The sequence below is a fragment of the Notolepis coatsorum genome (genome assembly GCF_963971535.1).
Source record: "Notolepis coatsorum genome assembly, chromosome: 13".
NCBI classification, from domain to species: Eukaryota; Metazoa; Chordata; class Actinopteri; order Aulopiformes; family Paralepididae; genus Notolepis; species Notolepis coatsorum.
This window is the reverse complement of record NC_140177.1, coordinates 56212710-56230415: the sequence shown is the minus strand read 5'-3', so window position 1 is coordinate 56230415 and position 17706 is coordinate 56212710. Positions and strand designations below refer to the sequence as shown.

General features: G+C 45.2%; 1 protein-coding gene across 3 annotated transcripts in view; it reads left to right on the top strand.

The window, feature by feature from the left end:
• The window catches only part of dspa (desmoplakin a), a 38729-nt gene extending 21311 nt beyond the window's left edge, over positions 1–17418 (top strand). For 2 of the 3 annotated variants that reach the window (XM_084327862.1, XM_084327863.1), the window contains 13 exons: positions 140–294; positions 713–839; positions 3105–3291; positions 3874–4094; positions 4648–4829; positions 5065–5203; positions 7954–8147; positions 8614–8776; positions 9359–9442; positions 9716–9823; positions 10149–10247; positions 10591–12405; positions 13579–17418. In XM_084327862.1, the coding sequence (XP_084183988.1) occupies positions 140–294; positions 713–839; positions 3105–3291; positions 3874–4094; positions 4648–4829; positions 5065–5203; positions 7954–8147; positions 8614–8776; positions 9359–9442; positions 9716–9823; positions 10149–10247; positions 10591–12405; positions 13579–16821 (6717 nt within the window). In that variant the 3' untranslated portion in view covers positions 16822–17418. The remainder of the gene's footprint in view (positions 1–139; positions 295–712; positions 840–3104; positions 3292–3873; positions 4095–4647; positions 4830–5064; positions 5204–7953; positions 8148–8613; positions 8777–9358; positions 9443–9715; positions 9824–10148; positions 10248–10590; positions 12406–13578) is intronic. The other variant, XM_084327864.1, reaches the window with a different exon arrangement.
• The last annotated feature ends 288 nt before the right edge of the window (positions 17419–17706 follow it).

The following is a 17706-nucleotide window of genomic DNA, read 5'->3' as shown; positions in this document are numbered from 1 at the left end:
ACAAACATAAACACACACAAACATGAAAGTACATACATACGCATGCACACGCGGTGCACGCACACACACAATGTTTAAAGTGGAAAAGGAGAATCAGCCACACGCTTCATTGTTTCCAATGTGTGTGTGTGTGTTCCAGAAAGGGATCTTGAAAGGGAACGAGGGCATCCTGAAGGACAACTCCCAGCGCAGTACGTGGCTCGTGACGGGCCCTGGAGGACTGGACATGATGATCCCCGCTGTGTGTCTGCTCATACCCCCCCCCAACCCCCTCAGCATCGGCCTCGCCAACAAGTAAGACCAAGAATCTCTGCTGCTTTGATCCCCAACAAATCAAGGTCACTGTGGAAATTCCTTGTAGATATGTGTCAGTAGCACATGATAAAGTGATCAATGGTTATACTTAAAGGGGCACTTCACCGCTCTGAACCGTTTTGCACACATCCATTTAGTTTGACAGTTATTGAGAGTTAATGAGTTTGAATATCTCCTCCCGTGATGTCATCAGATAATGAGAATGTTAATCACGGCTCAATGAAATGATGTAGATGAAATAAATAGCAATCCCTAATGCAATCCTTATCTCTATTCATCTTTCCTTAGCCCAGGCTAGTGTCAGGGTGCCAAAACACTACCCATTGAGATACACAGGACTAGGAGTACAGCATGGGGCTTGCAAAGTAATTGATATGGCTTGTGTGCTATTTCACAGTAATGAGCAGTATTATGAGACCATCATGAGCATCTGGAACCAACTCTACATCAACATCAAGAGTCTCATCTCCTGGCAGTACTGCGTCAAAGACATCACCTACATCAACTCGCTCACTCTCAGCATGGTAAGATGTGACAAAGACAGTAGCTTGTCCTGAACACTGGTTTTGCGAAACACACTTTATACTGTATATGACAGAAAGTTAGTGTTAAGAAGATTCTGGCAGATGTGTTTCACTCACATCCGTGACCGGAAGGTCGCCGGTTCGATCCCCTGGACCCGGCAGGAAAGATCCAGGTCGGGAAGTGAATGAATAAATCTCTGGTCCCTCAATACCAACCCTTGAGCAAGGCACTTAACCCCCAAACTGCTCCAGTGAAGTTGCTCAGAAGCAACTGTTGGAAGCCAACCAGTGTCAGACCGTGAGTTATACTGGGTGGCTCCCAGGTGTGAATTTATGTAACTGTGTGAATGTGAAGCAAGGCATTGCTGAATCGCCCTAAGGCCCACTTGGAAAAAATATGTAAATCTCAATGTGATTTAAATAAAGGATAAAAATAAACTATATGAAAAGGAAATGTAGATTCTAAAGCTGAAACTAGACCTTAATAGAAGTTCTATTGCAATAGTAAAATCTGCTCAAATAATAGCAATATGGTATTTCGTCCATATCGTTCAGCTCTAGTATGTAATGTATGCATATTGTCGTGTCGTAACATAATCTATGACACCCAGAAGCCGTGAGTTATGTGTGACTCCCAGGTGTGAATTTATACTGTATAACCGTGTGAATGTGAAGCAGGGCATTGCTGGAATGCCCAGGGCCCACTTGATACATACAGCTTTAGTATGTATGCATATTCTCCCGTCTTACAATAATCTATGTCGTGGTTCTCAAACTGTGGTACGCGTACCACTAGTGGTACTTGGTGGTACTGCTGGTGGTACTTGAAAACATTTCCAATTTTTTATTTTTATTTTTGCAGTCAGGCCACTGAACTTAGAAGCAGGCCAGGCCAGTGTTTCTGGTTGCAGCAGCGCGATAGTTAGATAATCTAAGTGGGGAACAACCAGGAGATCACTGTGACAGAGAGTAATGCAGTCTAAACAGCCATAAATCTTTAATTCAACTTCAGCTCTGATCATAACCATTTATTTTTAGATTTCTTGTAATGTCAGATAAAAAATTAAATACTCCCACTTTTCTGAAAAGAGTTGGTGTTAAATCTGACATTACAAAAAATCCATCAAAATATGTGTTGCTGCTAATCATTGACACATGCCTAGCCTGTAATAATCCCCCCCAGAAAAATGTACTTTGCATTTGATATATTGTAAATATTTTACTTTTTGTGTGTTTTTTTTTAACAATAATTTGTGATGCCATCACACAAACTGGCATTTAAAGGGTAAACATTTAAAAAATTATTGAATATGTGTTTTCTTTTATTTTTTACAATAATTTGTGATGCCCATCACAAACACTGGCATTTAAAGGGTAAACATTCTAAAATTCCTGCACCAGAATGCAGGAAATTAAGTTTTTGTAACAAAATAATTGTGTGTGTGTGCGTGTGTGAGTGTGAGAGAGAATGACGGACAATTGCTTGCTGTGTGAGAGAGAGAGAGAGAGAGAGAGAGAAAGATAGAGAGAGAATTAAGTACATTTGCTGAAATACAGTTGTTCTTAATTTTCTCACTTGCTATGTGAGAATGTTAGTTATTATGTTCTCAATGCCCCTTGCATTGTATGAGTTGTGTGGAAGCGTTTGCTAGTTCTAGTGCTATCCCTTTGTACATTGTGGCTGTGTCTGACAAAAGTTAACAATAAATAATGGTATTAGGAATACATTTGCCTCCTGCGTGAACTGTGCATAGCTAATAGACTGTATTTTAACGCCGGTCATATGGTGGTACTTGGAGAGCCAGCTACGTTCTCAGGTGGTACTTGGTGTAAAAAGTTTGAGAACAACACATAGATCTGTATCGCTCAAGGAACTCCTCACTCCACAAACCGCCACACAAAACCTCTGCTCTGGAATTTCTAGAACTTCTGGAACTACCAACTCTCTAAAAAAATAAAACAGGGCCAAGTTTTGTACCATGGGAGTTTGGGCCCCTCTGCCTGGTTGCTCCCAGTCTGTGGAACGCTCTCCCCGACCACCGGAGGACACCACAGACTGTGGATGTTTTTAAACGTGGCTTAAAAACCCACCTTTTTAGTATCCCCCCTCCTATGCTTAATTTCTATCTGTTATATTAAATATTGCTGATATGCTTCTTTTTTATCTGTTGTATTAAAAAAGTTAAAGTGCAATATAAATTAAATTAGTTATTATTGTCTGTACTCTAACCCTGAGCGTTCTCTATCCTGTGTAACCCCCCCTAGCTTTCTAAGATGCGCCCTGAGGAGTACCGCACCGTCATCAAGAGGCTGGAGACGCACTACCAGGAGTTCCTACGCAACAGCCAAGGCTCTGACCTGTTTGGAGCGGAGGAGAAGCAGGAATTCCAGGGCCAGTTTGCTGGAGCCCAGACCCACTACGACACACTGGTGGTCCAGCTGCCTGCCTACCGTGAGTGTCATAGTGCTGGAGCTACTGTAGGGGTGCACCAGTACCACTTTCTGACTACTCTGCCAATACCGGGTCGGAGTCCTAAACTATACTTTTAATTCTCCTTCTTTTTCTTCTGAAGCACTTTGAGCTTCCACGCGTATGAATTGTATTCGGAGTTAATTCAAATTGTGTGGCACAATTCATACAGGTGGAAGCTTCACTCAAAATACGTCACGGGAAAAGAAAAGTCTAAATAGACTTGAATTTTTATTTATTTTTTTATGTTCTGGCAACATATTTAGGCTAAATATGCCTTGTTTTATAAATGTGTATTGATAACATAGTGCTGTAATAAAAATTTCTAATAAATATGCATGATCAAATTCAACAACATGTGCTTTTATTTTGATATTCCTTAATTCCACGTTGAAATTACGCAATATTTCTTTTGGTGTGGGGTCGCCCAAAGGAATCCTAAATAAAATGGGGTTGTGGTATAAAAAAGTTTGAGAACCCCTGGACTAGATGAATTTTTTGTCCATGTGCATTCGTCTAATTTGCCCTAAATGACCTCCAAACTCTGTCCCATTTCATCAACAGCTGGAGTAGTGGTCACGGTCGAGCCCCCAAAGCCTGATCCCCCAAAGCCAAAACCCGTCAAGATCATCACCCAACCCAGCGTCAACCTGACTCTGATCAATGAGCTGCACTCGCTCAGGCGCAGGCTGGAGCTCGCCGAGTCCGGACTCACCAACCACCTCCATGTCCCCCTGGGGGACAACAGCGTGTACGAGTGCTCACAGCACATCCAGAGTGTGGAGGTATGGAACTGTTGCTAACACAGGATCACAGCTGCTATCAACTGCGATCTGACTCTGTGTAGGTGAAGGAGGTGTGGTGCTTATTTGCTCACGGAATACTGAATTGACCTCAGGTCAAACCCTGCCCCCTTTTCTCGATCGTGCAATTGCAACTGTCGTTCAGTCGTGAACTGTTGCTTCAGTCTGAAGCAACAGTTGTGATTGGAGGATAACTGTTCTTGACTTACTGTCCCCGGCGTGGGTGACAGTTAAGCCCATTCTCCAGAGTCGCCTTCCCCCCCAATTTGTGTGCATCAAAACACGGTTAGCATATGATTATTTATTTAACATAAATTACAGACCCTGTGGATGCCATTCACTTCACAAAATCAAACTTCAGAAATATGCCAAACCTACAGTAATGTAATCCATTGAAGGAGATTTGTACATGAGCTAAATCTTCGCATGGCCTTATAAATCATCCATTTTCATCCGTACTGGAGTTGTCCTTTTTAATGTAAAGGAAAAAAGTCGATCATCCTAAAGTTGAACTGAATTGATCTTGATTGTCCAGATTGTGCATGGGGATTTGGACACCATCCACGATGACTACCTGCGTCTGAAGGAGAAGATCCTGAAACAGTTGGAGGCTGCAGCTGCAGGCTCTGAGCAGGCCAAATTTCTCCGTCTCGAGCTGGACCTCCTCAACCAGAAACTGGGAGGTCTCCGGGGGCTCTCCTCGGCTTACCTGCAGAGGTATGCCGTTCAGGAAAACCTCATCACCACCAGGCCCGCGGGGAAATCTGTGGATAAAAAATAATGAACTATTACAATTGTGCAGCTTTTTATTTCTAAGTGACACAGAAAATTAGGGGGAAGAAGTCAGCAGACCTTTGGGGGCCTGCTCATAATCTTTATATCGATTTTATGAGTTAACTACTGTCTTTCGCCTTATTACCATTCATTATGACATTTGTCTGTGTGATAACAGGCTGACTGCTCTGAGAAACTTGCTCCAGAGCCTCGCCCACGCTGAGGATGTCATCAAGGTCCACGAGGCCCGGCTGACCGAGAAGGAGACCACTTCTCTGGACCTCTGTGAGGTGGAAGACTACAGGAGCACACTGAAGGTCTGGTTCTAGTTAATGCAGTAATGAATCACAGTCTTAACTGACAATGTATGATCTATGCAACTATGTAAAATAGCATAGTAGTAGTGAATCAGCAGTATTGCTGTATATACTATAGTCTACTACCAGTGTAGTAGTAGTAGTAGTAGTAGTAGTAGTAGTAGTAGTAGTAGTAGTAGTAGTAGTATAAATAGTGGTAGTTGTAGTGTATTCCGCGATAACACAGCCAATATTAACGAATACACCGAAACGGTGATTGACTATGTCTGTACTCAGGTAGAAGTAATAATCCCCTCCACCAAAATTAATATCTACCCAAATCAAAAGCCCTGGGTAGACAAATCCGTCCGTGAGGCTCTGAAAGTGCGCACATCAGCATACAACACCGGGCTGGTGACAGGCAACATGGAAGAACACAAGATGGCAAGATACAACGTCAGGAGAGCAGTAATAGAGGCAAAACGGCGTTACAGGGATAAAGTTGAACTTCAGTTTGAACAGGCTGACTCTAGAGGCATGTGGCAGGGCCTCAGAACAATGACAGACTACAAAGGAACCCCCCTCAAACTGAACAGTGACATCTCCTTAGCAAATGATCTCAACTCCTTCTATGCGAGGTTTGAGGCTGTGAATAACAACACCAGCCTACAAACCACGGCAATGGGGGGGGGGGGGGGGGTCTGCTGATGGAGACTCAGTGTTCAGGGTAACAGAGCATGAGGTGAGACGGATCTTTAAAAAAGTGGATATCAGGAAGGCAGCAGGACCGGACGGCATCCCCGGCCGCGTCCTAAAAGTCTGTGCCGACCAACTGGCCCCGGTATTCACTGACATCTTCAACCTGTCCTTGGAACAGGCCGTCATCCCCACCTGTCTGAAGAAGTCCACCATCATCCCTGTACCCAAAAAATCTACGCCCGCTTGCCTCAACGACTACCGCCCTGTAGCCCTCACCTCCATAGCCATGAAGTGCTTTGAGAAGCTAGTGAAGGGCTACATCTGTTCCTCCCTCCCCATCAACCTGGACCCTCTGCAATTTGCATATCGCCCCAACAGGTCCACGGAGGACGCCATAGCCCATGTGCTGCACACAGCAGCATCACATCTGGACAAGAGGCAGGGGAACTATGTGAGAATGCTGTTCATCGACTACAGCTCAGCATTCAATACCATAGTCCCCTCCAAACTCATAGCCAAGCTCAGGGACCTGGGCTTGAACTATGACCTGTGCCAGTGGGTCCTGGACTTCCTGACGGGCAGACCCCAGGTGGTAAGAGCCGGCAACTGCACCTCCTCATCCATCACGCTCAACATAGGGGCCCCCCAGGGCTGTGTTCTGAGCCCCCTCCTCTACTCCCTGTACACACATGACTGCGTAGCACAGCGGAACAACAACACCATCATCAAATTTGCTGATGACACAGTAGTGGTGGGCCTGATCTCTGCCAACGACGAAAGGGCCTACCTGGAAGAGGTAGAGAACCTGTCACAGTGGTGTCAGGAGAACTGCCTCTCCCTGAACGTCAGCAAAACAAAAGAGATGATTGTGGACTTCAGGAGGTCGGGGGTCAAGGACTACAGCCCCCTCAGCATCGACGGGGCACCAGTTGAGAGAGTGAACAGTTTCAAGTACCTCGGAGCCCACATATCCGAGGACTTGACATGGACCACACACATTGACAGTGTTGTGAAGAAGGCACGACAACGCCTCTACTTCCTCAGGCGCCTAAGGAAGTTCCAAGTCAGTCAGAAGATCCTTAGGAACTTCTACTCATGTACAATAGAGAGCATCCTGACCGGCAACATCACCTCCTGGTTTGGGAATAGCACTGCACAAGACCGTAGCAGACTACAAAGAGTGACACGTTCAGCCGAACGCACAATTAGAGGGGGGCTTCCCACCCTCCAGAACATTTACAACAAGCGGTGCAAGGGGAAGGCTAAGAGAATTATTAAGGACTCGAGCCACCCGAACAACTGCCTCTTTGAACTGCTGCCGTCAGGCAAGCGATACCGGAGTCTTATGGCGAGCACAGAAAGACTCAGAAGGAGCTTCTATCCCCAGGCCATCAGGCTGCTAAACGAACAATAATCGCTAAACGAACAATAATCACTATGCAACAACCATCAAATGCACACAGCACACACACCCACACGCACACACTCACTCAAACAAACAACACACTGCAGCACCCACTCTCCACACTTTAGATCACACAAACACACTTACACTTTATATTTATTGATAAAGGATTTGCACTACAACTCGTACACCTACTGTGAATTGTACCTAAACTGCACCTCGTCCATTTATGCCTTGCACTATATAGTATTGTATATTAGTACACTGCACAGTATTGTATATTGTATGGTAACTACGTCTACGAACATTGTACATATGTCTAAACTGAACACTGTGACCTCTTTTTTTACTTCTCATTTTTACTATGTTTTTATTTCATACTTATCTTGTCATGCACAGTCTCTGGAGCGCAACAGTAAGAAGCATTTTGTACAAAAGTATTCTGTACTTCTGTATGACAACTATTAAAGAAACTTGAAACTTGAAAACTTGTAGTAGTAGTAGTAGTAGTAGCAGTAGTTGTTGTTGTAGTAGTAGTTGTAGTAGCAGTAGTAGTAGTAATAGTAGTAGTAGCAACAGCAGCAGCAACAACAGCAGTAAATCAGCTGTAATGTGTGATTATCAGTGAAAGTGTGTAGATCTATGTATTACCTTTATTACCCTCCAGCAAATGAAGAGTGATCTGGAGCACAAGAGAGACCTGCTGACGGCCATGGAGTCCGACCTGAGTAAAGCTGTGCACTGGAACGGACAGATCTCCCAGTCCTTCCACAAGTGTGATGTGGACTTGTCCAAGTATTCTGACCTGGTGGGTCAGATGTCTGACCGCTGGCGCCGCATCCAGACCCAGATTGATAGCAGGTGCTTTACCCATGCTCCCACATGCATACACAAACACATAGGTACACACTCACATGCACACAAACACATGGATACACACACACACACACACACACACACACACACACACACACACACACACACACACACACAGCTCAGGTTCTGTTACACCGAGTCCAGATGGATAAGGTGGCTGTCATGCATCCACTTCTCTCGTCGCGCACACACACACACACACACACACACACACACACACACACACACACAGACACACACACCAGGGTTATTTCTATTTGAGATTTCTCATTTTCCTGTTTTCCTCCTCCTATCATTTCCTGTCTTTTTGTTGCGTCCCCTAATCACATCCTGGCGAAACACAAACATGCATGCAGTTGTTCCAGGGGAACCTCCATGTTTTCCAGTAACGGTACTAACAACAGTCTCCTTTTTCTCTTTTCCTCTCTTTCTCCCACTGTTTCCCCATCAGAGTGTGGGACCTGGAGAAGCAGGAGAAACAGCTGAGTCATTATCAGCAGGGAAGCACCTTCCTGGACCAGTGGATAGACAATGCCAGGAAGCGGCAGGATGGCCTGCAGACGGCCAAATTCGAAGACATCCCGACACTCATGGACCACCTCACACAACAGAAGGTTCGCCGGACATGTTTCTGTTCTAACAAGACATGTGTCTAGTCGACGTGTTTCTAGTCCAACCACACATGTTTCTAGACCAACCACACATGTTTCTAGTCCAACCACACATGTTTCTAGTCCAACCACACATGTTTCTAGTCCAACCACACATGTTTCTAGACCAACCACACATGTTTCTAGACCAACCACACATGTTTCTAGACCAACCACACATGTTTCTAGACCAACCACACATGTTTCTAGTCCAACCACACATGTTTCTAGTCCAACCACACGTGTTTCTAGTCCAACCACACATGTTTCTAGTCCAACCACACATGTTTCTAGACCAACCACACATGTTTCTAGACCAACTAGAAATGTTTAGATTCCAATCAGTCATGTTTCTAGACCAACTAGAAATGTTTAGATTCCAACCAGTCATGTTTCTAGACCAACTAGAAATTTTTTGATTCCAACCAGTCATGTTTCTAGACCAACTAGACATGTTTAGATTCTAACTAGACATGTTTCTAGACCAACAAACTAGACAATAAATGTGTCTGACATTAAAACAATGGTCCTTTGTTTTCTGAACAGGCCCTTAACTCTGAGATCAAAAGCAAGAAAGAGCGGGTGGAGGATCTGCAGAAGGATGCAGACACCTGTGCTTCTTCTATAAAGGTTGGTGTCGTAATCACTTGAATATTATTTTCATTTACACGTCTGTACAATAGTATTCCACCCACAGTGGATAAAGTACATAATCACACGCAAGTACATACTTTATTTATTTATTTATATAACCCTTTCACGTGTTTTAGGAGTTGGTAAAATTCTTGAAAGGGTTCATTAATTTCGTTATTTGTTCATTTGGTCTGCCTGTCATTCCTTCGTCCCTTCATTCCTTAATTAATTAATTTGTTCATTCATTCATTCGTTCATTCATTCTTTTAGGACTATGAGCTGCAGCTGGCCTCCTACAGCTCAGGCCTGGAGACTCTACTGAACATCCCTATCAAGAGAACTGTGCTGCAGTCCCCCGCGACTGTCATCAGACAAGAGGTACGAGCTCTGGCTCTCCAACAGGCAACACTAATGAAATTACAGAGTTTAAGGTATTTAGCCTGGTAATTAGGGGCAATGATATTGTGGCACCCAAAGTGAAATAATACCAAGTCATAATACCCCTTGAGTAATTGCTTTGCATTAATCTCCTGTTTTCATTAATCAGTGCAGTTTAGCGTCAGCCCCTGTTTTCTCTGGAAAATATGCTCATAATGTTAATACTACCAATTAAATGCACATCGTAATTTTAACAACTGTTTAGTTTTTTAATTAACGTGAGGTTTTGGCTTTGATATTCATATACTAATTTTGCCCTCATTAGGTGGCTGACCTCCAGTCCCGCTATATTGAGCTACTGACTCGCTCCAGTGACTACTACAAGTTCCTGGGGGAGATGCTGAAGAACATGGAAGAGCTGAAGGTATTATACAGTAGTAGTAGTAGTACAGTATATAAAGTACTACTGCACTATTTACTGTGCACATTCTTTACTTCAGTAAGTAACAACGATAGAACACCATACAGTATTAACCCTTTCACTACCACACTACCAAATGGTTAACCCTTTCACTGCGACAATACAGAAGGTTAACCCTTTCACGGCCACACGACAACGGGTTAACCCTTTTACAACCACACTACAGAAGGTTAACTTTCTGTAGTGTGGTAGTGAAAGGGTTCAAGCATTTTGTTTATATGAAAGAGTGAGGGTATGATGATGCTATGGATACTCATTTTATTTTATATTTTATTCCTCTCATCAGATCAGAAACACCAGAATCGAGGTGCTAGAGGAGGAAATTATGTGTTTGAAAGATAACATCCTGGACCATAACCAGAAGAACCAATCTCTGGAGGAAATTCTGGCCCGCTACAAGTTGGAGCTCAACCAGTCTAAAGATCAGCTCATTTCAATGGAGGAAATTAAAAACACCACAGTCATTCAGGTCAATGCTACCAAGGAGAATCTGGACTGCACTACCATCCAGCTGAAGGATCTAAACGATACGCTGACCCGCATCACCTATCAGCTGGATGAAGAGAAGAGGAAGAGGAGGTTGGCAGAGGAACGTTACACTAGTCAGCAGGAAGAGTACGAAGCGACTGTCCGCCGGAGGCAGAAGGAGCTTGAAGAGCTGAACTGGACCAAGCTTGACCTTGAGAAGGCTGTGAAGGACAAGGAGCGGGAGCTGGAGAGGCTGAATATGCTGCTGGAGGAGGAGGTGGCACGTCGGCGAGGGGTCGAGGCAGAAGTCTCAAAGGTAAGAACGCAGTACAGCCAAGAGATTAATCAAATTAAGCAGACCCACGAGACAGAGATCCACGTGACTAAGACCACAGTGCTGAAGGCCACGCAGCAGAGAGAAGAAGACACGGCAGGACTCCGACAGCACTGTGACAGACTATCTCTTGAGAAGAGGGATCTCGAGGAGGAGCTAAGGAGGCTTAGGCTGTCCATCAGCCAGACAGAGGAGCAGAAGAGCAGGGCAGTGGAGGAGGCCCACCAGCAGAGGGCCTCTGTTACTGAAGAGACCAGGAGGTGCAGTGAGCTGGAGGTGCAGCTGAGGACCATAGTCCAGCAGAAAGAAGAGAATGAGCTCAGACTGAAAGAGGCTGCCAAGAGCAGCCAGGAGAAGACCAGGCAGATCAGCCTGCTCACACACAACCTGGAGGACGAGGGGAAGAGGAGGAAAGCTCTAGATATAGAGATCAGTCATCTGAAACAGGCCCAGACAGAGCTGCTAAACAAAAATGCCTCCTCTCAGGAAGTCATCAACGAGCTCAAAGTCTCTAACCAGAAGATAAGTGTCATCAGAGTGGAGCTGGAGAAACAGACCGGCGAGAGGAGCAAAGCTGAGCAGAACGCTGCCAGGCTACAGAGCCGTATCCGAGAGCTGCAAAGCTCACTGGATGGTGCGGAAACTGAACTGGAGAAGCAAAAGAGGGCCTCCCAGGACGAGTTCACACGCAGAAAGAGGATAGAGGCTGAGCTGGAAAAGATGACCCAGACCTGCAGAGAGTACACCACCACTATCACCACTCTGAGATCTGTGCAGGAAGATGTGTCTACTTCTGGGAGGAAGCATGAGCAGGACCTCAAGGCCCTTAGGGAGGCCCTGGATAAGAGCCTGAAGGACCATAAGGCCACCGCACAACAACTGAACCAGGTGACTGCTGAGCTGAAGGCACTGAAGCAGCAGCTCATGCAGGAGCAGGGCCGTGTCCGCGAGGTCAACCTGCGTAATGAGAGCCTGTATAAGACCATTGAAGAGAAGAGTCGCCTGTTGAATGACAACACCACAGAGATTGAGAAGCTGCAGACTCTGACACAGAACCTGACCAAAGAGAGGCTGAGGCTGGAGGAAGAGCTGAGGGCAATGAGGCAGGAGAGAGATGAGCTGAAGCTGAGTAGAGACAATGTAGATGGAGAGAGCGCAACTCAGATCTCAGCCTTGCATGTCCAACTCCAGAGCAGCAGCAAGAGGACTCTGGAGCTCCAATCACTCATCAATGACCTGACCAAGGAGCGGGAAAAGCTCATGTCGGAAATAGACAAAATCCAAAAGCAATCCTTTGAGGTATTTCCGGATGCGTTGAAGAGGCCACTACAAATAATCTAACCTGATTTAGCATTCTTGCCGCCGTCGCATGGGAAAATAAATCACTCACTCCTGTCATGCTTTTCATGGTCATGTCCTGAAAATGATTTTAATTTTAGGCTTTTGCATGAATAATTAGCTTGAATTGCAATTGCTTAAATACAATTATGCATTTCATATACCACTGCACTTTACACATGTAACTGAATGCTTACCCAAGTTAAGCATGCATACTCACTTTATGTATCACTACATCATTCTAATTCGAATTAACACAATGTACATATCTTTATGTACATTATTATGTGTGATATGTATCCTCGAGGGTAAGTTCAGAATGTTGGACCCATAGCCGTATTTCCTACTTACCAATGGTGTTGTCGATCCATAGAGTCCCCTCTCAGCACAATCCATTCAGATTCAGATTCCTTTATTTAGCCATTTGTTTAAACACATGTAATTGTTGCAGCATTACAGTGTATGAATTATTCCTTCTTTTTTTCACAATAAGAATAACAACAACAATAACAACAACAACAGACACAGCTGTTCTCCATACTGGATATCCGCAGCTCCTGCTTGTTAGCCACAAAATCAGTGCAAAGTCAATGCGCCCATGCTGCAGTCTGTACATGCCCTGGAAGAAATGCTGAAACCTACTTTGGGTGCACCGTGGGGTGGGTTTCAGCATTTATTTCAGGGCATGTACAGACTGGAGCATGGCCCCATTGATTTTGCATTGGTTTTGTGGCTAACTAACCGGAGCTGAGGGTATACAGTATGAAGAACTGCATGGATTGTGCTGAGAAAGGACAACATTGGTTGACAACATCATTGGTAAATGGGAAATAAAAATAAAGATTCTGAACTTACCCTTTAACTTATCACTGGATCCATGTTCTTACTAATGACATATGACTGGAGGACTGCCTTTTCTACTTATCTCAATATTAGTGATTTGTGATATAACAACTAATTGTGGAAATATTGTTTACTAATGTACAAAAAACACATAGTACAAACATATTTTATTGAGCACACAACAGCAAATAAATCTGCATTCATCCTAATTTGTTGCATTTTATTTGGCTTTATAATGAGCATTTGATTAATGTGTCACATATTTATCTGTTACTCTTTATGTCTCCCCAGACCTCTGTGATGGTGCAGGAGTCCCAGACCCACTACACAGAATTACGACTGGAGAAGGACAGCTTGCTGACCAAGATCAAACAGTTTGAGCAGGACAAGAACCGCAGTATGCGCCTGGAAGATGAGCTCAACCGCATCAAGCTCTCCCTGGAGACAGAGCTACGCAACAAGCTACGTCTACAGGACGAGAAGGACACCGTCCGCAAGGATTTCACCTACTTGAAGAGCCAGTATGAGCTGAAAGAGGGCCAGATAAGGCAGCGTGACTCAGACAAGGACAAGGCTGATCAAGAGAGAAGGTCCCTGAAGAGTGAAGTGGAGAGGCTGATGACGGAGCTGAGGAGTGTAGAGGAGAGGTACAAGAGCCGGCTGCTGAGCTCTGAGAAGGATGTGTCGGACCTGGCTCTGAAGAGAGATGCCCTGGAGAGAGAGCTGAGGAGGCTGCAGCAGAGGCCAGACACTCTAAACAAGCACATCCAGACAGAGGAGAGGATCCCAACAGTTGACCCTTCTAAACTGTTGTTTGACGGGGTGCGTCGCAAGGTAACAGCCCACCAGCTCTGTGACTGTGGCATCATCAGCAAAGCCACTCTAGAGCAGCTCCTGAAGGGTAAGAAGTCAGTGGACGAGGTGGCTGTGGATATTCAGCTTAGTCTAAAAGGTACTGGCATAATTGCTGGCATGACCGGAGGTTCAACTGGCAAGATGCCTTTCACTGAGGCCAGAAACAAGGACCTCATCAGCCCAGAGAGTGCTCTCATGCTGCTGGAAGCCCAAGCTGCAACTGGCCATATCATGGACCCCACATTCAATGAGAAGATGCCTGTAGATACTGCCTGTTCCAGAGGGATTGTAAACACAGAAGATAGAGACAAATTGATGACAGCCGAAGCAGCCAGCACAGGCTTCAAAGATCCATACACTGGTAAAGTGCTGTCTGTGGGTCAGGCCATGAAACAGGGTCGTGTAAACAAGGAGACAGCCCTCCGCTTGCTCCAGGCTCAAGAGTCTGTTGGAGGTATCCTGGACCCTGTGTTGAGTGTCTTCCTACCTAAAGATCTGGCCTTGGACCGCAACCTTATTGATGAAGATCTCTACAGGGCTCTGAACAAGAAACCTACCTGTTACCTAGATCCAGCCACAGGTGAGAAGATCAGCTACTGTGACCTGAAGATGAAATGTAGAGTGGAGACTGTCTCTGGCTTGCTCCTCTTCCCTGGCCTAGAAAAGCCCATGACTGTAAAGGGCATCCGTGGTGAGGTCTCCATTACAGACCTGATCGACTCCAATCTGCTGGATGAGAGTGACTTGCAGAAAATTAACCAGGGCAAGCTCACTTCCAAAGACATTGAGGACAAGCTCAAGTCCTATCTGTATGGCTCCACCTGTATTGCAGGAATCTATGATGAGGCCAACGACCGAACCATGTCCTTCTACCAGGCGATGAAGGAAGGCCTCCTCATGAGAGGGACCACCCTGGAGCTCCTGGAGGCCCAAGCGGCCTCAGGCTTCATGATTGATCCAGTCAACAATATATTCCTGACTGTGGATGAGGCCACAAAGAGAAACTTGGTGGGTAAAGAGTTCAAGAATAAGCTGTTGTCTGCTGAGAAGGCTGTCATTGGATACAGAGACCCACACAACGGAAAGACCATCTCGCTTTTCCAGGCCATTGAGAAAGATCTGATTGAGAAAGGCCATGGAATCCGTTTGTTGGAAGCCCAAATAGCCAGTGGCGGAATAATTGACCCTAAAGAGAACCATCGTATTGATGTGGATGTAGCCTACAAAAGGGGCTACTTTGATAAGGAGATGAATGAGACCCTGGCATATGACGGTGATGATACTAAAGGCTTCTTCGACCCCAACACTAAGGAGAACCTGACATATATTCAGCTGAAGGAGAGGTGCATCACAGATCCCAGGACAGGCCTGGTGATCCTGCCCCTGTTAGACAAGAATAAGAAGTCCCAGAAGGTTGAGCAGACCTGTACCAATGTCCTCCGAAAGAGGCGGGTGGTGATCGTTGACCCCGACACCCAGCTGGAGATGTCGGTGAGGGAGGCCTACCACCGGGAGCTAATCGACTACGACACCTTCCTAGACCTGTCGGAGCAGGAGTGTGAGTGGGAGGAGATAACTGTCAAAGGATCAGATGGCTCTGAACGTCTGGTAGTTGTAGACAGGAGGACGGGAATCCAGTACGACATCCAGGACTGTCTGGACCGTGGCGTCATTGACCAGAGCAACTTGGAGCAGTACCGTACTGGGAAAGTAACCTTGCCCCAGTTCGCCGATCTCATTAAAGGCAAGACCAGCAGCACTGACTTGACAATCACATCCTGCAGTGTTGAGGATGTATTTACCTGTAGCAGCCCCACCCTGGCTGCCCCATCCTCCCCCACCGTCCGCAAGCGCCTCAACAGCATCTCCATCACCCTCTCTCCCCCTGAGACATTTGATGACCAGAGTCCCGTGGCAGCCATCTTTGACACAGAGACCTTGGAGAAGGTAACCATCCCGGAGGGGCTCAGAAGAGGAATAGTTGATACTATTACAGCCCAGAGGCTGCTGGAGGCCCAGGCCTGCACGGGAGGCATCATCAACCCGGCCAGCGGACAGAGACTGTCCCTTCAGGATGCCGTTGACCAGTGCATCATCGACAACGACATGGCTTCAAAGCTGAAACCCGCTCAGAAAGCCTACGTTGGCTTTGAGGACATGAAGACCAAGAGAAAGATGTCAGCGGCGGAGGCTGTCAAAGAGAAATGGCTGCCTTACGAGGCAGGCCAGAGGTTCATGGAGTATCAGTACCTGACGGGGGGGCTACTGGAGCCCGGCATGGGACGGAGAACCACTATTGAGGAGGCCATCCGTAGGGGCTGGCTGGATGGCAGAGCAGCCCAGAAACTTCAGGATCCTCGGAGCCACCAAAAGAATCTCACCTGTCCCAAAACCAAGCTGAAGATCTCCTACAAGCAGGCCATGGACAGCTGCATGGTGGAGGAAAGTAACGGCATGAAGATGCTGCAAGCCTCCTCCATGTCCACCAAGGGCATCAGCAGCCCTTACAATGTTTCTAATCCAGGCTCTCGCTCCGGGTCGAGGGCTGGCTCTCTGGCTAGCTCAAGGAGTGGATCCCGTAGAGGCAGCGTAGACTACTCTTCTTCTGTCGCTTACAGCTTCTCTTCCAACACGACCACTTCCAGCACTACGAATTTTAGCACTAACTCCCTTTCTTAATACAAATGATACAGAAAGAAGAAGAAAACAGGGTCAGGCAAATTAGTAATAGTTCCAAAGTGATGTGCTATATTGTTTTTCATAGATTTGTTTAGCTTATAGGCTTTTCACTAACTGATATTGGGAATAAAGGTCGGGTAAATTTAGCAATATTTAATTAATATAGTTTTGCTATTGTACTGTTGTATTGTATGTACTAATTCATTTAATTGGTTTGATCTTTTAAAATTGTGGGTGATTTTGGTTTTGGAATATCCAAAGACACCAAAATACTGTGCTTTTATCCAGAATATACATAATTTTAATGGATTTTTAACTACATTTTTAAGCTGTTTGCGTGTATAATTTGTCACTGTGCTTATTCATTTTAATCTTCAAAATCCCACTCGCATCCATTTTACTGTTGTATTTTTCCCATCACTTGTAGTTTAACTGATTTTGTAGCAATCCTTTGAAAGAGATCATTTTTGTATCTTGCAATTATGCTAGTCTGGTTTATGCTGAGTTGATATGAAAATACCTGTTAGCAATAGGCTATGTAAACAAATGTTTTTCTTTTATCGTGTGACAAATAAATAAAGTTTTAATTACAGCATATTTGACTGTTTCTTTTATTTTTCTCAATTTAAAAAACGGTGTTGCATAATGAGAGATTATTAGTTTGTAGCTGCCAAACGTAAGAAGTAACATCCAAGTTAAATTTGAGAAATGATTCAAAACTTAAAAGATTACATATAATTTACATTTTATATGAATAAACGGGTAGCAGCAAGTTCAGAGTGCCCATTGGGCCCAAGAGGCAAAGCAGTCTTACTCTTACTCCACTAGAGGGCAAACTCAGCTAAATAATGTGATCTACATCTTCTCCTATATGGTGCTAATTGC